The 25734-nt window shown below is 36.4% G+C and overlaps 2 protein-coding genes across 19 annotated transcripts in view; one reads left to right on the forward strand and one right to left on the reverse strand.

Moving 5' to 3' along the window:
• LOC114320838 (allantoinase) overlaps window positions 1-25529 on the reverse strand; it is a 33664-nt gene extending 8135 nt beyond the window's left edge. For 2 of the 18 annotated variants that reach the window (XM_082893080.1, XM_082893083.1), the window contains exons 1-7: window positions 5613-5692; window positions 3023-3097; window positions 2524-2628; window positions 2278-2433; window positions 2087-2139; window positions 1626-1953; window positions 1315-1503 (exon numbers count right to left, since the gene is read on the reverse strand). In XM_082893080.1, coding sequence (XP_082749206.1) covers window positions 1387-1503; window positions 1626-1953; window positions 2087-2139; window positions 2278-2433; window positions 2524-2604 — 735 coding nt within the window. In that variant the 5' untranslated portion in view covers window positions 2605-2628; window positions 3023-3097; window positions 5613-5692 and the 3' untranslated portion in view covers window positions 1315-1386. The other 16 variants (XM_082893092.1, XM_082893126.1, XM_082893089.1 and 13 more) reach the window with 16 other exon arrangements.
• On the forward strand, window positions 7026-7884 carry LOC145801478 (uncharacterized). Its single transcript, XM_082893148.1, has one exon. It carries the CDS (start codon window positions 7206-7208, stop codon window positions 7791-7793), a length of 588 nt encoding a protein of 195 aa, XP_082749274.1. The 5' UTR covers window positions 7026-7205; the 3' UTR covers window positions 7794-7884.
• Window positions 25530-25734: the final 205 nt, after the last annotated feature.

Below are 25734 nucleotides of genomic sequence, written 5' to 3' on the forward strand. Positions count from 1 at the left end.
ATTTAAGAATAAAATCTTGTAACTTAATTGAATGTGCCTTCACTTTATCATTGTCATACAAAATCCAAATTTCTTTCGCACGGTTGTAAACAAGGCAGATGTAGTGCTTTAGGCCATAGCAAACCTAAAAGGAAATTTGTTAATGAGATAAACTGTTCTTGTGTCATATTATTGATTTAGTCCAAAAATATAAATAGTGATGCCAAACTAGTAATAGTGCATTTGCTATGCTACAGGGAAAGAATGAGAATTGAGTATCAATCAAGCAATAAGACATTCTTCAATAAAATGGAAAAGAGAAAAAAAAAAAATCAGCTCTATCATTCTACTAAACCAACATTTCACAAGAAGAAGAAGAAGAAGAAAAGTGACTTTAAATGAAGCCCATAAGCAATAGAACTTGGGGAAATTTGTTTACTAAATCCATCATGAAAAATGGAACTAAATGATAGAAGAGTATAAAGCGGAGGCAAGTTTACCATTGAAATAAGATAATGTGTGTTTCCTGGATCTAAACCCTCGTAGATGACACCAATATCTATCTTGGTACTTAGAGCTCCCAATGTTGCAGATATTTTATGTGCAGGCTCTTCAAGACTCTCCCAACTAAGAATTGCAATTAACAAATCAAAAACTAGTAAACAAAAAACACAAAGCGTAATGAAATATTTTCAAACAACTTATAATTTACCTATTGTGAACACGTGGAGGAGTTGAAAGAATGCAGTGAGGAATATTTCGTTTGCTACAGCTGCCACAACTATTCTGATGTTTTTCCCTTATATCGCGTTTCAAAAGCTCATTCAGATGATCATGCTGAGTTGGGAAATAACACAACTTTAAAAGACATATCCAAAATGGACTTTTCTTTTCTTTCGCTATAACAGGAAAAATTGACAATTTATCATAAAATGCTTCAGAAAAAACATGTCTTCAATTGTCTGATTGCAGACGCATTTGTCCATTTCCAAAGATAATTCATTTGTCGGGATTCAGCAGTACTACAAGTGTTATAGTTCAGTTTTTCAATTATGTTCATTACAAAAACTGTATGTGCTATACAAGCATCACTATCACAATTCCGAGTCTGTGTAACTGCTTCCGGGTAATTTTAGTATCAGAACCAAAAGTAAATGACCAATGAAGAACATCCAAAATAGCTTCAGAAGCATCATTCTTTTGTCCCTGTAAAATCAAGCAAATCAGCAACCGAAGTTGCATAGGAAACAGAAGTGACGTCTAAATTTATAACTTTGAAGAAGGGTGAAAATATGATGACAAGACCGTCAAAATTGTCTACTCCCAGGAAATTACCATCTTGCCATTTGCTCTAAGCAATTCTTGAAGTGGTAGGAGAAACAGCATCATCTCCTTCCTTAGCTTCTCTTAGGGCAGTGAAATACCATGTAATTCGCAAACAATACAGGGATCTTTGATATGAGCATGAGCAGATGTTGATCTTCTCAAAAACTTGCCTCTAAATGTTCTTAAATGCCAGAGAGACTGCATATTGACAAAAAGGTTGATAAAATGAATTCATTATCATACTTTGGTTAAAGGGGATAGAAAATGAAATTTATACCAAGACCCCCAAAAAAGGAAAACTCTTTGAACAGAACACCAACCTGTACAATCACATTGATAAAGCAATTGTTTTCACCAACATTTCTCAGTCCTGGCCCTAAATCAGTGGCGCAAATAACATCCATTTCTTCCACCTCCTCTGCTATGGATGCAGCAACTGCATGCTTATTTTGCATGGCTAGATTTGTATGCTTATCCTCTTCCGCAATCTGCCTTTGGTACTCCAACTTCTCTTCAAGCTTTCTTTCCTCCACATCATGCTCAATTTCATGCTTAAGTTCCTCTTCCTGTAGCCCCAATTCATCAGCTCTTGCAGCAACAACAATCACAGAACTAGGATAATCACCATTGTAGCTAACAGGAAAGTGACTGGAGGAAGACAAAGATCGAAAACCCAGATTAAACTTAAAATGTGCATTAGAGCCGATATTAGAAAAAAGCTGTGATCTTTTAATAATTTTCTACAGTGCTATCTGTGGCTGAGAGACAATTGAGGACTTACACTTGTTCTTCAGTTTCCTCTTGCGGTACATACAGGTCATCACCTTGAGTAACCTGCAATGCTATGAGTATTAGACTGAACTTGTACAAAACATGCTATGAGTATTAGACTGAACTTGTACAAAACATGTAAGACATACATGACAGCAACCTTGATGGTAAAAAACACAACCAGAGTCTAAAGTTAAAAACCTTTGGATCCTTATTCTTTCTCTGATTTTTATTCTTTTTCTTGGACTCAAAATCTTTCTTCTTCTTGGCTTCCAGTTCAATCTCTGATAAAAGTGCTTCTCTTGCAGCATCTGCCTTCTTCTTTGTGTCTTTGTCGACCAAAACCTCAAATAGTTCCTGGAATAGAAAAATTCTGACTAATTTAAATTTAGATCCAAGAAAGTTGGATAACATTGCAGAGAATTATGCTGCATTAAAAAGTCAAACCCGCATGAATGACTTCAGAAGGGGCAGAATGATGAACTGATAGTCAAGCGTAGATGCCTGCATAACGTTAAGAATCCTCATGACCGATGCTAGACGCTTGCTAAACTGCAGGATTGAGCATAATGAGCACAGGAAAAAAATATATATATAACAAAACTATACTTGAGAAAAATCAAAGCTCAGGAATCATGCCTGAGAAATATGCAATATAAACAAGTTGAAAAAGGAAAATATTATAAAAATAAATATTCAAAAACAAAAATAAGTAATCAGAAAGAACAGTAATTAATCATCAAATTTTTTTTAGAGATTTCAGAAATGAGAAAAATAGAAAGGACGCATTTTGCTCCAAAATTATAAATTAAACATTATGGTCAACAAATTTAGTCTCATATCAAATTGTTGAAATCCACAGCCTCGGCTCTGTAAATTGTATTTTCATTATTAGAGACAAATGAGGTCAAGTATCATATTATGTACACAAAGAAACAAACCATACTTGCTGTTGTAAACTTTCCAAGAGAAACGAGCCCACGACCTAGTGGCCAGCATCTGTAACCGCCATCTTGAGGACCTGAAAAAAAGAATTGATATCAGATGCCAGAAAGCGAGGAAGGGAGAGGGTATAGAATTAACTTATTTATTTATTTATTTTTAGATTGGAAGAAAAGCGATTAATTCTCTTGATTGGAAAAAATTTCAAATAATTTCATCACCACCATATTATTTGATGCAAAAAAATATAAACTACTTTGATGGAAAAATCCATCAACTTAGTTGTCAAGTTTATCAAGTTGATGGAGAAATTTAGCATTAGAGTAAAAAATTAGAGAATCTTAAAAAGCACAAATTTTATGGGTTACTAAGAGACATTTCCAAGCAAAACTTTCCATCCACAGAAACCATGGCCTAGAAAAAATTAAGTTTTGAAAATGGCATGGCTGGGGGGCAATTTTTCAAGCCATTAATTGAAAAAGAAGACCAACTTCTTTTGCCAAAAGGATATTGAGCATTTTAAAGTTAATAATCCAATTAGAGGGTATGGTTTTAAGTCAAATATGACAAAGACTATTGAACAACCATCACGAAATGATGGTGAAAATTCAATTGGAGGGCATGATTTTAAGCCAACCATGGCTAAATTTGATGAACGATCACAAAATGATGTTGAAAACCCAATTAGAGGGCCTGATTTTTAGCTAAACATTGCTAAATTCGATGAATCATCACAAAATGATGGTGAAAATCCAATTAGGGGGTATGATTTTAAGCCAAACATAGCTACAAATTATGAACAAGCCACATTTGATGAATTTCAACTTTTTGACATTGTTAATTTTGTTAAAAAAATTAATTTTCTAAAGTCAATTAACATTATGATTTCTGTCATCCAACAACAAGAATGGCTTTGTGGTTCACATCAAAAATTAATTTTGATGAAGTGGTTTACGAAAAGAAATTCTGAATTTTATTTCTATTTCTTATATAAGAGTAATGGAGGAGTATTTCGATGTGGCCACACAAAAAAAGAAAAAAAAAACTATATATATGGCCAATCGATTATAATTTTCACAGTTTATATTATATATTTATGTTCATACAACTCTTAAGGAATTTGAGTACTCTCATTCTAAAAGAGTTGGAGGGCATTGTTTGCACCATAAATAAATTTTCCGTCGAATATGACTATGTTTAAACTTTCTATTACTTATTATTATTATTGTTATTATTATTATTATGATTATGCAGGAAAATCTTAAAAATTAAGAGAAGTTAAGTCAAGTTTTGAAGGTTCAAGGGATGGAGGACAAATGACAATGTAAAAAGGTGGAAGTTATATTGATGGTTAATAGAAGTTTTTTCCTACATTTCTTTGTATAAATTGCCATTGATGGCTCTATTGTAGAGGGCACCAACAAATCAAATACATGACTTGATTTTTATTTCTTTTCTATATTAGGAGTAGATCTAATCTACATTGGAGTAGTTCAAACTTAGATAGGAGTAGTCTTAATGTATTTTATTTGTAACTTGATTGTTTATTCAATCATTTTACTTCATCATCATCTTCTCTCTCTCTCTCTCTCTTGTTTGTTTTGTCATTATTTTTACTCCAAGGAAGTCCTTGAAACTTTCAAGACATAAAACCTCAACACAATTGCTTGATCATTATGTTGTTTGGTGAGATTTTAGTTAAGTCTCTGTCGATCTAAGCCTAACAAAAATTCTACCAACAATTTTTGGCTTGCCCAGTGAAACATATTCCTAATTTGGAATGATGACAAGAATTCGAATGCAAGATGAAGTACAAGAAGACCTGAAATACGACATGAAAAAATATTGTAGAATACAATCACATGATGTTTCAATAAGTGGATTTCCATGAAATGACGTGTTGAGAAAAATAGATAAAATGATTTAGTTTTGTGAAGATGAAATGTGTTGGCATGAGAATGAAATTTTATATTTATAATACTCACTTTTAACGACATGAAATGCACGCCATGATGATGGTTCTACAACGCGCGCTGTAAAGTCGTATAATAACCAATCATGGAAAGTCATTCACTTCAATGGCATGTCACAATACGCCGTTAAAAAGCCTTAAACAATATATTTTGTGTGTAGTGTTTTAAGATTTCTACTACTACTTTTACACGCTGTTAATTCGTGGGACAAACCACAACACTCTTTGCTTGTTGAATATTTCATAAAACGGACTTTTTTGCTGGCCGTAGAATATGTATATGTACTTTTTAATTCGGCAGGTTCTATTTGACTTGCTCTATATAATCTAAGAAAACATTATAAACAAGCTTCACAAAGCATCAATCAACCACCAAAATATTGTTTTAAAATATCAAAAACAAATTATATCCAATCATGAACATCCAATAATTGTTTATACACTCCAAACATCCAAAAACTATGTTCGTGAAGCTTTAAAAACTATCCTTAAGTTCAAAACCATCCAAAAAGTTCTACACAACCCAAAAACTCTATTCTTATCTAGGTTTTTAAACAAATCCAAAACTAACCAAAGATTATAGAAATCCATTCATCAAAGTCATATCCAAAACTATCCATACCTGTGCAACGACTTTTGATGTGGTAATGCTCCAAATCCAATAGTTGTGCTATCACCATTGCTATCACCACTTTTTGCTTCCTAGACAAACAAGGAAGTGAAATGAGAATAGAATCTTTAATTCTTCATAAAAGTACTGGTAAAACTTTCCAAAACTTTGAACAAGTAACAATGAGGCTATGGACTTAGAAAAATTCCATTTTCAGAATTTTTAGATCATTTTCCACTATACTTCATTTAAAAAGTAACTAAAATTCATCTGCCTGGTAGAAGATTATTTTGAAACATTGTTTCTTGATAGAACTCTTCAGAATGTGTGTAGTAAAAATTTGGAAATTGATCCAAAAGAGAGAGAGATGAATAACCAGAGCCTAAAGGTGGTCCCAATAATATTTTGGAATGGACCTTGACCTTTTCTAGATTTGAATTTAATACAGGGGTCATCTAATAATAGCTGGGATGCAATGTTGGGGGTCCCAGTTTCAATTTTATTACAAATAGCACATCTTTACTTTATTAAAACTATCACTTTTTATTATTATTTAAAACTCATTTTTTATGTTTGGATTAGAATTTTATATCTATAAGAACAAAGAGAAACTCTAGCATACCTTAATTAGATCTAAGGAAGATCTCGCATCAGACAGATGAACAATGTGAAGATGAGCTCCTTCAGCAGGGCCACCAGCCCTTGCGTCGTTTGCTACTGTTAAGAGCTCTCTATTAGCTGCCTCTTCCTTAGTCATCATAGTAAAAATGAGCAGAAGGAGAACATTATCCATCCATTTAAGATGAAATTAACATAAATTGAGCAACATATTGAGCAACATTGTAGCAACAAGTAGTACATTAAATGAAAGGGAAAGAAAAAGAATACGGATAATTCCCTACCTTTAAACCAAGAACACTGGCGTTGATCATACTAAAAGAGCTAGCACTACAAATAATTGGCAAAGAGTAAGAAGAGAAGTATTTAAATGTTCTTTTATATGAGAAGTTATGTGTGAGCTATCAACTCGATCCACTCAAATAATTGGCAGAATAGTACAATGATTAATGTTAAAACCTATCACCTACTTCACCCACTTAAACCTACTCCACTAAACCTAACCCACTACACCACTACCACCTCACCTACTCCACTTCACCTACTCCTCACCTACTACACTCACCCTCTCCTATATAATGAGCCACTCACCATTTGTAATATCAATAAACATATATCAATCAATATAACATTAATATCAATCAATAATACAATTCTCTATTTCTCTTTATACATTAAATTTTCTACATGGTATCAGAGCAAGGTTAAGCACTTAGTATTTTTCGCTTCACCGGCGGGCGGCAACCTCGCCTTGGTCGCCCGCCGGACCTCAACCTAATCTGCTAGAATTTTCTACACATACCTTGAAATTTCTTCGAGTCCACCACCACTGCCCCTCCTCTCACTGTTGTCCTCCCATACACCACCGTCTCGGTCGTCTTCATCTACAATGTTGCAGTGAAGGATCTCAAGCGTGGTTTTGTTGCATCCAACTCAAAGGATGATCCAGCCAAGAAAGCTGCAAATTTCACCTCCCAGGTTATTATTATGAATCACCCGGGTCAGATTGGTAATGGGTATGCTCCAGTTCTTGACTGCCACACCTCCCACATTGCTGTCAAGTTTGCTGAGATTGATCGTCGATCTGGAAAGGAGATTGAGAAGGAGCCCAAGTTCTTCCGTGAACATGCTCTCCTTCCTTTTACTCTTGGAGTGAGGCAGATGATTTGCTGCTGTAACAAGATGGATGCTACCACTCCTAAGTACTCAAAAGCAAGGTATGATGAAATTGTGCAGGAAGTCTCTTCCTATCTGAAGAAGGTTGGTTACAACCCTGACAAAATTCCTTTTGTCCCCATCTCTGGTTTTGAGGGTGACAACATGATTGAGAGGTCCACCAACCTCGATATGATTACACAGCCCAAGAGGCCATCAGACAAGCCTCCTCTTCTCCACATTCTTGATAACACCAACAGCAACAGTTTGACGCATTTATTAGAGAAAAAGGTCCAAAGGCAGCTCCTGTCAAAGCTGATGCTCAGCAGGCTGTACCACCTATTGAAGTGCCAGCACTATCCTTGCACATGGGGGGCACCCACTCATTTCTTTATTGTTTTCTTTTACTCACCCATGTGACCCACGATGCAACCTATACTTTTTCTTTTCTTTACACTCTTGTTCCCCACTTTCTTTATTATATATATATATATATATCTCTTTTTATTATATTATATTAAAAATAAAAAAAAAATAACAAAATAAAAAAAAATCTTCATCTCTCCTCCGTTTGATTTCCAACTCCATTATTTTATTTTTATTTATTTTCTCCAAACCACTTTCCTTATTTCCTCCATCTTTCATTTTTTGATTTCAAATATATTTTTATTATTTTTTTTTTATTTTTCTTTCACATTCTTTTTAATCTTTTTCCAATTCCCTTCATACCATATAGCTTTGCACACCAAATCATATTTTATTCATCTCAGGGATCAACCCCGATCACAATTTTATACAAAAAAAAAAAAAAAAAAAAAAACAAACAAACAAACCACCACAACACACCCGCACCCACAGTGGGATTTTTCTTCTCTACTCTGCTGCAGGTCTCTTCTTCTTGCTTTTCTCTTGGGTGTCCCTTACCGGCGCTGCCTCCATACTACCCACTCCACCGAGCACGTTCACTCCACCCTGCTCCTCCACTACAGCATATGGTGGACCTCCAAATCGGAACATCACGGCAGCCTTCCGCTTCAGCTCCTTGTTTTCCGCCTTCAGCACACTTATCTCTGCTCGCGCATCCTTATACATGCGCTGGAGCAGAGCCAATTGGCCGTTTAAATGCTGCACCTCATTTGTCCTACTCTGCAGCCGGTGCGACAAGTTTGTAACTGCCGTCATCGTCTCCACACAGGACTTCAAAGTATACTGATTGGCCTCAATATCAGTTTGCACCGCCATTTTTTGCTCCACCGACCGCATCGGAAAGTTCAACGGAGCAAAACCGGAGGTGTTTGGTTGAGGTTCACTGGCCACCGCACCAGTTATTTCTCTTGTGGACTCGTTCAGTTCTGGAAAGAGCGTGAGCAGACCACGGGACGAGGAGGCCATGTTCTGGGTAGCTGGACGGGAAGAAGAGGCCATGTTGCTGAGTGTTTCAGAGACGGGTTGGTTACCGAGTATTACAGAGTTTCTCTCTCAGCAAAGGAAGAGTTTTTTCAGAGGATTTTCAGAAATTTTTTGTCAGCCTCAGCCTCAGCATTCAACCTTGGTTAAATAGCCAAGGCAGCCACGCGCATCATGCGCCGCTCGCCGCTCGACGCCAACCTGGACACACCTTTTGATGGCACGCCTTTTGATGAATTGGGCACGCCTTTTGATGGCACGCCTTTTGAAAGATTGGGCACACCTTTTGAGGGTGCGACTTTTTAAGGGTCCGACAAGACTCTGTAAACTGTCCCGACACTGATTCCGGTTAGCTCCTTCAGGGGTCCGACAAGACTCTGTAAACTGTCCCGACATTGATTCCGGTTAGCTCCTTCAAGGGTCCGACAAGACTCTGTAAACTGTCCCGACATTGATTCCGGTTAGTTTCTACAAGGGTCCAGCAAGACTCCGTAAACTGTCACAACAGTGTCTGTTACAACGGTCCGACATGACCCCGTAAACTGTCTTCTACATCGGTCCGACATGACCCCATAAACTGTCTTCTACATCGGTCTGACACCGCCATCCAGTGTCCTCTACACCGTTATGACACCACCATACAGTGTCCTCTACATGGTTATGACACCCCCATACAGTGTCCGCTACAACGTTATGACACCACCATCCAGTGTCTTCACCAATGGTCTGACACGACCATACAGTGTCTCTTATCCTCTTTTATTTTTATGTATTTTCTTGTTTTGTAACTCTCTCCAAACTCAAGTTGGTTAGTTCCTATCCCCCTTGAGTTTGCGGGGGGCTGTTAAAACCTATCACCTACTTCACCCACTTAAACCTACTCCACTAAACCTAACCCACTACACCACTACCACCTCCACTTCACCTACTCCTCACCTACTACACTCACCCTCTCCTATATAATGAGCCACTCACCATTTGTAATATCAATAAACATATATCAATCAATATAACATTAATATCAATCAATAATACAATTCTCTATTTCTCTTTATACATTAAATTTTCTACAATTAATTTGACTAAATACACCTTTGATTAGTTATTTGTGATGCAAATACCTTCCTATATGGGTTGTCAGGAGGTTTCGCTGATGGCAACCAGATTGGATCCTCAAAATGTGCCGCTGCTCTCTCTCTCTCTCTCTCTCTCTCTCTCTCTCTCTCTCTCTCTCTCTCTCTCTCTCTCTCTCTCTCTCTCCATAAAGGGCAGCAACATAATAATTTATTTTTTGTAAATTGTAACCAATATCATCATTATGAATGGAATTGAGTAAATGATACAAGCTGTTTTGGTAGGATTTTTTCTTTCTTATTTTGGCAGGATATGGGTTGTTTTTGGTGGGAGACTAATCACGTCAAAAAGAATCCATTACTGCCTGTAGTTGATACAATTCTTCTGCAGAAAAACAGAATCTGAAACTTTATTAGATATCTCATAGAACTATAAATTGCACCATCTTCAAGGTCACTTCACTACAAGTTTTCATCAATAATAGGCTTTTAAAATCCAACCAAGTCTGATTTTTTAATTGTTCCAAATTTCCTTGCCAAAATTTCTCTTTAAGTGAGTTGAGATAGGCTTATGATGATTATTGCAAGCTTACTATAATGATTTTTAAAATGAAAATTGAAGAGCTAAACATAAAGATATAAGCATGCTTTAACTTTAAGCAGTCTCCATGGTGAAAAATGAAAAACTAATGGTGCTAACCATCCATACCTTGAGTTCAAAAGCTTTTTCGGCAATTGTAGATGGAAAACTATTAAGAGGCATGTCAACCAATGTTGTTAACCCACCTGTATAAACGAAGTTAATTAAGTAGTTAGTTACATGTTGCCAATAAAAGTTTGATTTACAAAGTCAACGACCAAATATAATTAGATACAACAAAGAAATGAATTATTATTTCTGTATATATAAGGTAACCAATAGGGTTAGGAATTATTATAGAATGAGACATGTACTCAAAAGGTTTTTAAAGCATTAGCTTTTGAGAAATCTATGAACTATTCTCTTAAAGATGATCAAAGCAAGACTAGATATAAAGGACCAAGATCTACAAACTGTAGTTTTAGAGAAGAGAAAGAGTTGGAAAATGAGTTAGACTTCATTCCCTTTTATATTGATAATTCTGAGCAATTACAGGAGTGCCATAAGGCATAATTTTGAGCAATCAATCCAGAGAATAAATAAGAATACAATCAATTATTTCCTATTCTAACACTCTCCCTCAAGCTGGTGCAAAGATATCTCTCATGCCCAGCTTGTTGAGAATGCCATGAAAGGATTTGCTTCCTAGTCCCTTGGTGAGAACATGAGCTAGTTAGTCCCCAGTATTCACAAATGGAATAGATATGGTGCCACTAGTAAGTTTTTCCTTGATAAAGTGCCTATCAATCTCCACATGCTTAGTTCTATCATGCTGAACTGGATTATGAGCAATATTGATTGCAGCCTTGTTGTCACAGTATAGTCACATGGAGTTAGTTTGATGAATTCCCAAGTCTCCCAATAATAGTTTAATCCATAGTAACTCACATACACCCTGAGCCATAGTCCTGAATTATGCCTCAGAACTTGATCGAGCAATCACATTCTGTTTCTTACTTTGCCATGTGACTAGGTTGCCACCAACAAATGTGCAGTATCCAAAAGTTAATTGTCTGTCAGTGACTGATCCTGCCCAATCTGCATCAGTAAATGCCTCCACACTGAGATGGCCATGTTTTGAGAAATAGAGACCCTTTCCAGGAGAAGACTTCAGGTATCTCAGGATTGTCATAACTACCTCTAAGTGGGAAGTTCTAAGAGCATGCATAAATTGGTTCACCATGTCCACGGCAATGGCAATGTCTGGACGTGAGTGGGATAAGTATATAAGCTTACCCACTAGTCTCTGGTATCTCCCCCTGTCCATTGGCTCTCCCTCTTGATCCTCACTGAGTTTCTAGCCTGGTTCTAGAGGTGTATCACATGCTCTACCTCCAAACAGTCTAGTTTCCTTTAGCAAATCAAGCACATACTTTCTCTGACATATAAAGATGCCATCCTTGCTCCTAGCTACTTCAATACCTAAGAAATACTTCAAACTACCCAAGTCTTTGATTTCAAACTCCTTGACTAAATATTCCTTCAATCGAGGGATCTCCTCAACGTCATTCCCTGTCAAAACAATATTGTCAACATAAATAATGAGAGTTGTGGTCTTACCATGTGAGGAGTGTTTCACAAACAAGGTGTGATCAGCTTGACTCTGCTTGAACCCATATTTCAGCATAGCTTGAGCAAACCTTTCAAACTAAGCCCTAAGGGACTGCTTTAGTCCATAAAGCGGCTTTCGGAGCCTGCGTACTTTACCTTTGGACTTAGCATCTGCAAAACCAAGAGGAATATCCATATAGACCTCTTCTGTTAGGTCTCCATGAAAGATGGCATTCTTCACATCAAATTGATGAAGTGACCAATCCAAATTGACAGCAAGAGAGAGTAAGATTCTCACAGAGTTCATATAGCAACAACTGCAAATGTTTCCTGGTAATCTACTCCATAAGTTTGAGTGAAGCTTTTAGCAACCAATCTTGCTTTGTACCGCTCTATGGAACCATATGCTTTCTGTTTTACCGTGTACACCCACTTACACCCAACTGGTTTTTTCTTCTATTACTCTACTAACTCCCAAGTGCCACTTTTGCTGAGAGCTTGCATTTCTTCTATCATGGCATGTTTAAATTCAGGAATAGAGAGAGCATCGTGAAAAGTGGTAGATAGACTCACAGAAGATATATTAGACAGAAAGGCTTTATATGAGGAAGACAGATTAAAATAAGAGACATGATTAGTAATAGGATGCTGAGTACATGACCTAACTCCCTTCCTATTAGCAATAGGAACATCAAGATCAGGAACATCAAGAATAGGAGTACTAGAATTAGAATTACCTGAACTCTTAGGGAGAGTAGGCTCTTGTATCTAAGTGACTTGTTGTTTGTCCTTGTCCCGAATATAAACTTTGCCTGCTTCCTTGTCCTCAACAACTGCTGGCTCATCATCCTCTATCTGTTCAACCACTGGCAGAAGAGAAACAGGCAGAAAAAGAATCTCTTCACACCAAGGCTCCCCCTGAAGAGATGACTGAGATACCGGGGAAGGCGAAAAGTAAGGCTAAGACTCAAAGAACGTGACATCAATGGAGACAAACCATTTGCGAGTGGGAGGGTGATAACAGATAACCTTTTTGGGTGGCAGAATAACCCAGAAAAACACACTTAAGTGACCTAGGATCTAATTTACCACGAGTGGGAGAATGATTATGGACAAAGCAAACAAAGCCAAAGATCTTAGGAGCAATGGAGAACCCAAAAGAGAGAGACCCAAACAAAACTTGAAGAGGTGTTTGTTTTTGAAGGACTTGGGTAGGAAGACGATTAATCAAACAAGCGGCAGTGAGAACCGCTTCCCCCCAATAGGATCGAGGAACCCGTATCTCAAAGGATAGACAATGGGCAGCATCAAAGAGATGGCGATTTTTGCGTTCCGCAGCAACATTTTGTTCAAGGGTATTAGTGCATGAAGTCTGGTAAATAATGCCATGCATGGCGAAGTAAGTGACAAGACCAGAGCCAATATATTCCCCCCCATTATCATAACGTAGAATTTTGACAACCGCCCCAAACTACGTACAAACCATTTTATGAAAGTTTTGAAACACAGAAAAAACCTCACTTTTATCTTTCATCAAATAGACCTAAGTGGCCCTGGAACAATCATCTATGAAGGTAACAAACCATTTTTGATCAGTTAAAGACACAAAACGGGATGGGCCCCATACATCAGAATAAATTAAAGAAAAGAGAACTAAACTTTTATTAATAGGAGCAAAAAAGACTCTGTGTTGTTTTCCAAGTTGACAAGACTTAGATTGAAAATCTGACACATTATTTTTCTCCAAAACGGAGGGAAATAAATGCTTAAGTAATAAAAAAATAGGGATGTCCTAAGTGACGGTGCCACAGCCAACTGTCTTCCTTGGTGGATGGTAACTAAATAGATTAATGAGTCAGCTTGTCTGTCTGATCTAGAATGTAGAACCCATGTTCCTCTCTACCACTGTCAATCCTCTTCCTCGTGATAAGGTCTTGAAAAAGACAACGATCAGGAAAAAATGTCACATTACAATTTAAGTAACGGGTGATACGACTCAAAGATAAAAGATTAACACTAAAATTGAGAACATGAAGGACAGAAGACAAAGGAAAGGAAGAAGTGACATGAATTAAACATTTTCATGACACAAAGGAAATGGTACCATCAGCAATACGCACTTTTTCCTGACCTGAGAAGGGGTTATACTCTAAAAATAAATTAGAAGAGCCAGACATATGGTCGGAAACACCGGAATCAATAATCCATGGTACAGTCGTATGAGATAGCAATGCACATGGGGAGGAAGCTAAGTTACCTGAATTGGCAAAGGAAGAAGAGAGTGCACCTGTAGCAGAAATGGAGGCTCAACGATCTAGCAAGTGGCAAAGAACAATCTCAAAATTCGAGACAGATAACCTTGAAACATCAGCAGCGGAGGAGACAACTGGAGATGAAGATGGTGGCGCAATAATGTCTGAAAGATGGGCTCGTGCATTGGCCCCGCGGCCTCTAGTACCAAACTGACCCCCTCGAGTACCAGGACGGTCGCCTCGGCCACCAGAGAGAGTGCTATGCAGCTTCCAACAAGTCTCTCATGTGTGGCGAGGTCAACAATAGTAGTCACAGTAAAGATTATCCTTCTCAAAGGAAGGACGAGAACCACGAGTCACACAGTTGCCATCGCGAGAGAGTTCGGAAACCAAGGCCGAGCGATCAGTAGTAGTAGAAGGAAGCATCACAGAACGGCAACTCTCCTCATTTTGCACAAAAACAAAGGTTTCCTAGAGAGAAAGAAGCACATCTATGCCAAGTACTTTGCTCTGAACTGGATTATACTCCACATTTAGGCCTTCCAAGAACTTGAAGACCCGCTCTTGCGCCACAAACTTCTGGTAACTAGCAGAATCAGTGGGACAGACAGGCTTGTAATTCTGAAGGTGATCAAGCCACTTCCACCCATTGCTACGGAAGATAAACTACTAGAGGATAGTCTTCTCACCTTGTACCATCCATTCAATAGAGCGACATAACTCGAAAGCCTTTGAAAAGTTTCCCTTCCTGGAGTAAGTAGTTGCTACGGCCTCCCACATATCCTGGGCAGTGTCCATAGACAAGTAGCCCTCTCCAATTTCCGGAACCATAGAATGGATTAACCAGCCCATAATCAAAGAATTAGTAATCTCCCACTGGTCATAATGAGGGTCGGTGATACAGGGTGCCTGAACCCGCCCATTAACATATCCCATCTTCCCATTGCTCTTCAAGAAAATAGTCAAACTCTGCGACCACGCTAGATAATTCTAACCATTGAATAGAGATGTGGGGATTCTAAGGCCAGTGTAGAGGGTATCAGTCAGAGTAGAAGGGTTTGCCATGGGATGCTACTAACTACTCCTCAACCACAATGCCAATCACAAACCTAGAAGATGAGAGTGGAGGGATAAGCACAATAATAACTAGAAACTCATAAAGAAGTAAGAAACATTTTTTTTTTTTTTATGTAACAAACGAACCATTACAAGTCAAGAGGAAGAGAGAAGAACACACTGACTATTCAATTGAGAGAGAGTCGACATTGGGAAAGAGTCGACGGCAGCCTAGGAGATGCCGACAGAAGCCAAGGAATCCAGAGGGGTTGTCGACAGGACCTAGGGTGCCAGAGAAGCTGCCGACAGACCCCCTAGTGGACTGACGATGGCTTGGATGGACTATGGGATGACAGACGATGGCCTGGGTGAGAGGCTACTGTGGCCAACTAGGCTTCTGGGGAAGAAAGAGCTATCGGCAGACAGGAAAAAGGTGTGGGCTAGGGTTTAGGCTCTGATACCATATAGTTTTAGAGAAGAGAAAGAGTTAGGGAATGAGTTAGACTTCATTCCCTTTTATATTGATAATTCTGAGCAATTACAGGAGTGCCATAAGGCATAATTCTGAGCAATCAATCAAGAGAATAAATAAGATTACAGTCAATTATTTCCTATTCTAACACAAACCAGCAGTAGCCGCTCTAGTCCCTGAAGGAAATCCTTGCCATTCTGCTCTTCTAGGGTCATCGAGATGTTCATGCCTGCCATGAAGGTAACTTATGAATATCATATCAAAGAGAATTTAAAAGCCTGAAAATTACTTTGATCAATGATCCTCACATAAATTTTTCAGCAAATACATGAATCAAGTGAACGGGAATCCAATATCACCAGAGAACAATGATGTCATCTAGGAAAATTTGACATTCCAAGAAAAATTGTGAATGAGACCTCCAATATAATGCAAGAGAAAATTTTACTACAGAGAATGAGTGTTTAAAATAAAAGATGGGTTTTGATTGTTTACTAAACAAATTAAAAATAGTAACAACCATGGCAAGTAAACATTCTTTATAAAAATAAAGCAAAGCTTTTTGAAGCTACACCAAGGCCATAGCAGCCATTCAAGAAAGACCAAAACTAACTGAAAATGATCAAACCAAAAGCATAATGTAGCCAGCAAACAGAGCAAGAGAAAAGGCACCTAGGGTAAAAATTGACTTATAACATTGTCCAATTATTTCAAGATGGTATACAGCATCTTGGACGTGGACTTATGGGAATTTGTGCTCCAATTCAACATTCTAGTGTAAGTTGTAGAAATGTTTTTATTTTAATTTTTAGCCAAAGCCTTTTGGATTCCATTTTAAAATAATATTTTGTATGCATTGAACGTTGAAAGCATATGGCCTTTTTTTGAAATGTGCCTCTTCTGGATTTTTTGAAATCTCCAAGCAATCAATGTTGTATGCTACATTGTAATCGTGCTTTATTTATATATTTTGTTATATCTATCTTTCTAGAGAAAAAAAAAAGAAGGCATAAATTGTAGTGCTAGTTACTTTTTTAGAAGAAAACAAATTGATAGGTACTATTGTTCCCGTTTACTTCTTGAAGGTGAACATATAATTTTTTCCTTAGCTACTATGTTTGTTGTAATCTTCTTCACTTTGGTATAGTTTTCTCTCTCGCAATTGAAGGTTGTTCATTATGGCTTGCCATACGAAAGTGTTCCATGGGAGCTAATTTTAATTTAATTTAATTTTTTTTTTTTTTTAAATGGATGGCTTTTCTAAGCTTATATTTGCTTTAAAATTTGTATGGGTGCTTAAAGTTTTCCATTGTCCCATGTCTCCATGTTGATGCTAGAGATAAGAATGTCATAGTACCACTTGACATAAACAAACACACACCAACCCCAGTATTTTTGTTCAAGAGTTGTATGGTTATTCTAGCTATGTGTGCACACATACTAGCAAGGTGGGTAAGTACAAGGTTAGGTGGGTGTGTGATTTGGGACTTTCTCTTTCCAAAGTACTCCTGGCTTTTGCCAACTGAAATGACTATGAATGGAAACAAAAAAATGTCCTCCTAAGATTCAATTAGGAAACTTGACTCGGGCAAATATGTTTATTCAATAAAAGAATTACCCAGGAAACAATAAGCCTAATAGAAATTGGAAATTAGAAACATGTCTTATGAACTATTGCTAGATTGGTCCTATATGTTTGCTTTGTCCAGTATTAGCTGAGAAAAAGGGAATGTGAACTATAATTGCAGCTTTCTATTTTTGACAAATATAATTTTTTTTTATTATTTAAATTAGTAAGCTTTTGAAAGAACTTATGCATTCCCTTTAAAATCTACTTTTGAATATTACATAAACAAATCCCCCAAAACTAACACCGGGCATTCCTTATTAAAGATTTCCATCAAACTAGAAAGGAGATAAACATTACTCATTACATTACTCAAGTCACCAGTGGACACAAGGGGTGGCTAGGGGCACCATGGGCCCCTGTGATCCTTTCAAAGAACATAATTAAGTATATGCACTAGCTGCCATGTACTAACTCACATCTTCATTTTTTGTTTTGTGTCATAGGTCCTCAATTTCTTATTCTTCCACTACAAGCAAAGGTATAATTTTTCTCAGTTCCATGAATTACTAGCGGGTGTGTTTTTTACTCTTTTATACTAGTTAGACCCCCACGTGCAGAGCACGTGGGGGTCACGACATTGTTAGCGTCGATAATTGAAATGTACATGTAAAATATGAGATGTCCCAAGGGTAGACAGAGAATAACACCAGAGGGACATACTCATTTGTTCATCCAAATCACAGAGAATTTCTTAGCCCCTATACTTTGTCTCAATGATCAATTACACACCTAGACTTTGAATAATGTCAATTTTATCCCTATACTCTTTGAAATCGTATCAATTTAGCCCCTACCGTCAAATTTGAAATGGAAAATTTTCAAAAATTACAATTTGACCCCAATTTCAAAAGAAAGATGCAAACTCACCCTCTTCTACTCAAATCCACCATCTCCTGAAACCCTCTCCAAATCCAAACCCCAAAACCACTTCTACTTCTTCTTTAACCTCTCTCATCCTTCTCTGTTCTAGTATCTTATACTCACTTTCACACACACATATAGATATATATATATATATATAGAGAGAGAGAGAGAGAAAGAAAGAAAGGAGGAGAGAGAAGATGAAAGGAGAATATGTAGAGGAAAATGATCCCACACCTCTGATGAAACCAACAGTCCCACCATCGCCACCATGCAATCACTTGTGAAAAGATTCGCATCCTCACATTCAACTAAAATTTGATAATAACTTATCATTTGCAACAAAGTAATAATAATGATAAATAACCATTGAGCTTCCTATCTATAAACATCAAAATTCATATCGTACGACTCAAAATAATATGCAAATGTGTAAAGTAGATATTGAAAGAAAAACTAAAAACCCTCACCAGAAATCCTATCGCTGAGACCGAGCACTCGACACAATTCAATAACTTGCTGATACCTTGCAGCAATGGCAACAAAATCAATATGTCCCTCTATGTGGATGTTTGGGAAGTTATTATTTTAGTAGGCTACTTTAGTTTTTGGCTATTTTAGAAAACTAAAATTTTTGTATTTGGGAAGATGATTGGATTCAACTGTCTTTCCCCAACCTTGAATTCACATTAAGAAAGAAATTATTTTGGAAAAATTTCTTGTAGTGCACCGAAAATGTGGTAAAATTTTAATCTGTTCTAATAACATATTAGATTGTTAACCATTAACTCTTTTAAAAGTTTAAAATTTGTAAGGAGAAGTGTAATTTAATCTTTATCCATTTGAAGGGGGAAAAAAAAGTGTTTGGATTGAAAAACAGATCTAAGAGTTACGTGAAATCTTTCTTGCAGTTTGCAAAGTCACTCTGACTTTCACATTTTCTTCAGTTGTCAATAGATAGTAAAACTACCACTTATCAACGACAAATACAAATATTTGATAGGACCTAGGTGTGCAGTTTGAAGTCTATGTGACAAATGCAATTATGCTGGCTTCACTTGGGAAAACACTTTGAAAGAAGGAAGTGGTCCAGAAAACGAGTTTCACATAGAAATCCACTCTTTTTTGTTTTATTTGTTTTTTTTTTAAAAAAATAATAATTTAATTTACAAAAGTCCATATGTAGAGGTCACCAATCTATTTTGCCTGTGGACCAAGACAACAATAAGTGGAGAGGCTGGTGAATTGAAAACAATTTAATTTTTAATTTTTAATTTTCCAAAAATAAAAAATCCAATAATTTGCATGTGCATATTTTCTTTTTCTTTTTTCTATTGCATTTCAGAAAGTATGTATGATGAGGGACGTATTCCATCCAACAAGAAAAAAGAAAAAAAAAAAAGAATCGATCCTGCTACTTGGATGCGGACAGCATGAAAAGGAGACTCTTTGAAGCAGATATACTAAGAATTATTGTAGTACTTGATAACTAACCTTTGGGAGCCAGCAACTTTGTACTTATGGACAGGAAGAACATTTATCTCTTCCTCAGTCATTGAAGAAACCGTGGGAACATTATCAGAATCTAGTGCTCTTAAAGTTTGATAATTTGCGTTTAGCAAACAAATAGCTTTTAAAAACCTGATTTAGTTTACCTAAATGAAGTTTTTATGCTTCCGGGAAAAGAAAATAAAAAGGAGAACAAAAATTGTGTACATCACCTCCTTTGTATCATTTTTCAGTTCATTTGTTGTTGAATCTTCGAGCTAGACCATAGTGAACTTCAGAAAATCAAAATAGTTAAAATTTAGATTTAGTTTACATGTGGTTTTAAAATTGATTAGAATTTGAGTAGTTGAATTTTTTAAGGTTGATTCGAGTATCTGCAATTTTTAAGATTTGAATTTGAATTTAATTTTAAAAATTCATGTTAGACAACAAACATTTAAATTAGATTAGATTCCCTCAAGTTCAACAACTTTAGTATTTATTATTAGCAAGCATCGCTTGTGTTGTCAATATTATTCGATTTTGTTTCATGGACCTCCAATATAATTATATCCGTCATTCCTAATCGAAAAAACATTCAATGAATAACTGAACAAGGTGTTGACAATCATACACAAACATCTAAATTACATTCTCCACAAGTTAAAAGCAGTTTGGAATACTACACCGATCATTTGTATTGTCTAAAATATCATACATTATTCCTAATCCAAAACCAGTTCAGCTAATACAAGAGCAACGTCTTTTCCAATCATACATAAACATCTAGAAACCAGTTTAGTAAAACAATCGCTTTTGTTTCCTTGAGTTGGGAAAATTTTGCAAAACAAATAAAGAGAAACATAAAGAATGTAAAGGCAGTCTGAAGTATATTATTTTTCTTTTTTCTTCATTTTTTCGGGCATATTGACAAATATGTGGTTTGCATGTAGTGCACATAAATACAAAAGAAAATAGGAACATGGAAATTAGGATATCATACAAGACAAATAAGTGTGGAGGTAGGCATGTACATACCAGAATTTGCAGCCATGAGAGAAGAGCATTACAATATCAAGTTGAATGCAGGGATAAACATCAGACAGTGATGCTGAAAAATGAAGACAAGGATAAATACACGAAAGCAATTTGAGAGAAATAAAGAAACAAAAAATCTAAAATTAGCATTAACAAAAACCTTGACTTTTGATTTTGTCATATTAAGGTAGTGTTTGGAAGAGTTTGGGAAATATGATTTGCGAATAGAGTTGTATTTTGAGTTTGTGTGTTTTGGAATTATGATTCGAGTGTAGAAAATTTGTTTGGATATGAGTTTGAAAAGAGTTTTGAATTGAGTGGGGAATTTTTGATGTGATATATGATATCTGATGCAAAAACTTACAACTCATAACCAAACATAGGACTGAAAAATCTATTAAAAGCTCATAAAAAAATTTTAAAAATTCCGAAAATATTGTTTTATTAAATTTTTTTTTTTAAAAAAAAATGCCAATTGCAACCAAAAAAAAAAAAAACCTTGTCCTGTTCCGGTTGACTGGTCGGACGACTAGTTTAGCCAAATTTCAAAAAAAAAAAAAAAAAAAATCCCGCCTAACACAGAGTTTTCTTTTTGTTGTGGAAATATAATTTGAAAAATATATCCAAACATGGCATTGGAATGTAGGGGTGGAATTATAGTTTGAAAATCTATCCAAACACAGCCTAAGTGTCTCCCTTATTAATTCAGGAGGAGATAAATACACATGAGAAGTAAAATCTAATCAATTCCAAAATATAGCAGGAGAGGCTGATATTTGGCATAATATAAAAGCCACACCACCCCTCTAATCCACAATGGATGCAATCCAAACAAAAGAATAGATTCAATTTGTAGAAGACAATCAAAGTGACTCATTGTGGGATACAAAATGTTTGCATACATGAATTTAGATATCTGGTTGAATTCTTCAAATATCTCATCAACTTCATATGTAATCTCTCCTCTTTAACAAATCTGGGGTTCAATGGCTGGTAGGTTTGGTCTATAATAGGTGATTTCAGGGGCACCCACAAATCCAGTTTTACTGTAATCAAATATCTGGGTTAGGATTAGATGTTTTGAATCTGATTTTCAACTTTAGAATTCTAAACTTTTCCCTGGTTTATTGAATTTTGGTGTGAGTTTTGAAACTTAAAATAGTAGGGAGATAGATGTTCAGATTGAAGTTTTGTGGGAGATTATGTTGTGAACATAACTGGTACATTTTAAGATGCAAGAGGATTATTCTGAAACTTGCATACAGAAATTGTTGTATACGTCTCCACTCTAGAGGCATCAAATATCACCCTAAAGCCTTCTATTTCATTACTTGAGTTTGTTATCTATCCAGAAGAGTTTGAGACATCTTCCTCTCTTTTCATATTCACATCTATCCTTCTTCTAAAGGTTTGGTCCTTTTCACCAACGATCCTTGATATAGTAAGTGGCGATCAGAGGATCATGGTTGTGGTGGAAAATCCCAGTTTGTGCTTGATCCAAGCATGCCCAATTGACAAGTATTCAGAAAGAGTGTGCCGATTTCACTCTTACCATGTCTTGTCCAACTAATTTCCTTACACGAATAAAGCAGACAATTTTGTCTAAATTTAATAAGGAATCAAAAAGTGTGCTACTTTCTCCTACAAAATAAACAAAACTTGAATTAATTTTTGCCTTTGCTAAACTTGGTTAGGCTTAGTCAGCCATATTGTCAAGCAGATGGTATGCATAATTTGTCTATGCACTAACAAACATCAATCTAATACAGATGCATAGAAATCAGGTATTGACATCTCCATAGAAGACAGAGAAATAGCAAACCAAAAAATTACATACCAAATAGTATGGATTTGCATCTGGTCTGTGAAAGAAAAAAGCATACAGAGTTCAGCCCAAATACAAACTGTAGAATAAAGGAAGATACAACACTCAAACGAACATTCATTGTAAAAAATTGAACAATTTCTTTGATAAACCTGAGAGTAATTTGCAACAACGAAATTGAATAATTTACACCTCTTAATATCTCACGACTTGAGGAACAAGCTTGGGTAAAAAGCACACTGCCTAATCTATAGCGGCACAAATCTCGAATTAATGAAGAGCTTGCTGGAGAAGCACCGCATACAACTCAGCCGGTGTCATTGTAGCTTCCCTAGCAATCTTCAACGAGGGTGATTTCATAATTTCCTGTTTGTTAGATGCACTATTTAGACTCAAATTTTGTTGCTTTTATAAATAGGTTATAGATGTATGTAGTCTTCTCCGCAGGGGACTATACTATGCTGAGTACTGGCTGGTGTGCTAAAATTTGTTTTTGTTTTTACAAAGCTACTAGGTAGCTCGAAACGAGCTACCCGAATGGCTCGAAAGTATGATTTGCCTTTGCTGTCACGTGCTTAGTAAATTAAAAGAAAAGAAACAAATGTATAACAATTTAAAAACAAAACACAAGAGAGAGGAGAGGATAGAGAAAGCGTGGGAAACGAGAGAGCAGAGCAAAGCTGCCACAGTGAAACATCTTCTCCGACAACCACGACGACGACCGACTTGGGTGTTAGCCGACGACCAACTTAGGTAAGTTGCGACAATGAAACATCTTCTCCGATGACGACCACTTCTATTCGAAATCCCTACCGCCGTGCATTGGAGATTAGGTAAGTTCCTCTTCTGATTTTTTTTGCATTTGTGATAGGTGCAAATCTATTGATTTTTGTGATGAATTTGAGATGTCTGCAATGGTTCTGGGTTTGTTTTGTTTTTCATTGGTTGTGTGGCCAATGTTTTTGTAGTAATGCATTCCAGGTGTTTGATGAAAGTTCACATAGAGAGATTGTAATTTTGTTAATGAAAATAGTAAATTCTGATTCTCTTCAGAACTAGTTTATGATCTAATGCATTCCAGGTTTTTGTAGTGATGCATTCAATTGTAGGAATTTATGTTGTGGGCAATTGATGGTTTATATGGTTTGTAATTTTGTTAATGAAAATAGTGAATTCTGATTCTCTTCAGAACTGGTTTATGATCTGATGCATTCCAAGTTTTTGAAGTGATGTAGTCAGATTACACAAATAATTTCCAAATACGAAAATGTTTACTTCATAACACATACTTACATATTTTGATGGGCAAATAAAGAACAAATGCCCATGATTTCCATTCTCATTGGTTTGTACAATATACATTGCAACTGTTCTCCCACAGTCACACATTCTTGGTTTTAATGTAATGTTGCTATTGTTCGTAGAAGAAGAAGCCATTTTTAATCTGCAACTAAACAATGAGAATGTAATATGTGGGTGCTTGGGAAGTGGCTATTTTAGAGGCTTTTTGGCTATTTTAGTAGGCTATTTAGTTATGTTTGGGAAGTTAGGTTAAATTTTTGAGGTTGAAATGACATTTGAGGTTGAAATGACAAATTTGTCCCTAATCTTATTTTTTCCAAAATTGATCTGCGGGAGCAAAATGGTAATTTAACTGCCTATGGGATGGCAGTGGTAGCCTGAGCCTACACTGTGTTGGTCATAGTGTAGGCTGTCCGTGCATGACAGCCACTGCCTTTTCTTTATTTATTTTTTTTATTTTTAAATCAATGGGTTAGTGTGGCTAATTCGTAACGATCTGCTTGTGTTTTCCACAAAATAGTATTTGAGATTTCTTTTTCTTAAATCCGTATGTTAAGTTTCCATATCTTCCTGATAATCTGAGATGTGCTTGCTTGCTGTTGTCATGTTTGATTGTACTTTCAGACATTGTATCAAATGGACTGCCCAGAACTTGGGTTTGTTTTTGACTTTGTATACAACCAAAGGCAAAAACAAATTCAGCAAGAATACCACATTTATCAGCAAACATTATTATGGAAAATTTCAGCAGCAAAACAAGATTTAGCAAATAAATTCTTGAGCAAAAACTCAACAGCAAACCAATTTGTAGCAGAAAAACATTATTGGCAAACAATTCAGCGGCAAAACATGATTCTAGCAGCAAACATTCTTGGGGAAAAATTCACGAGCAAACCAATATGTAACAGCAAAAATCATTGGAAAAAAAGAAGCAGCAAAAAAAATTAAATGTGTGGCAATGAACATCCCTACAAGATCATCACCACAATTAATTTGAACATCCCCAGAAGAACTAACTGTACAACCCACACAGCAAAATCAAACCACATTTTGACATAAATTAAACTCCATCAAATTCTTCATTCAAACAACTGAACATATATACATACAATACCTTAGAGAGTCAGGCAAAAAGGAAAAACACGAAACCCTAATTTCTTGAATCTTCAAACCCTAGTTTTGCGATGTCGGGTTTACCTGAGATTCGTTTTCAATTGGTCGGTAATCCGGCGTATGACAAGTTTCCGGCACTGAGAGGAGTCAGATGAGCGTGGTCGAACGAGAGGAGCATGAGAGGAGTATCTCGCTGACCACCAAGTCGAAGGAGAATGAGCATTGAGCAAAGTATGAGAACTTTCCAGTGTGGTGTCGGATGAGGTAGTCGAATGGAGTCGGAATGGCACGTCGGAGAGGTAGTCGGATGAGCGAGGGATGAGAGGGATTTAGGTGGAGAGGAGTGAGGGGATGAGAGCGATAGAGGTTTTAGGTGGAGAGGAGAGAAGGAGCTCAAACTTGGCCAATTTCCCTCGTCGTGGCATTTTGAATATTTTAGTCCGACTCCAGCTCGTTTTTCCTACTTTATTCCTAACTAGTGGGTGAGGAATAAAAAAAATAATAATAAAATTAATATTGTAATGTTTACTTAGCTTAAGTGGTATGAGCCCTCGTACTTAAACTTATGGTCATGGATTCAAGTCTTGCCCATCTCTTTATTTAACTTTTTTTTAAAAAATAAAAAATACTGTCACATGTGGTCATGGATTCAA

The sequence above is a fragment of the Camellia sinensis genome, chromosome 1, assembly GCF_055761805.1.
Source record: "Camellia sinensis isolate YWXY chromosome 1, ASM5576180v1, whole genome shotgun sequence".
Lineage (NCBI taxonomy): Eukaryota > Viridiplantae > Streptophyta > Magnoliopsida > Ericales > Theaceae > Camellia > Camellia sinensis.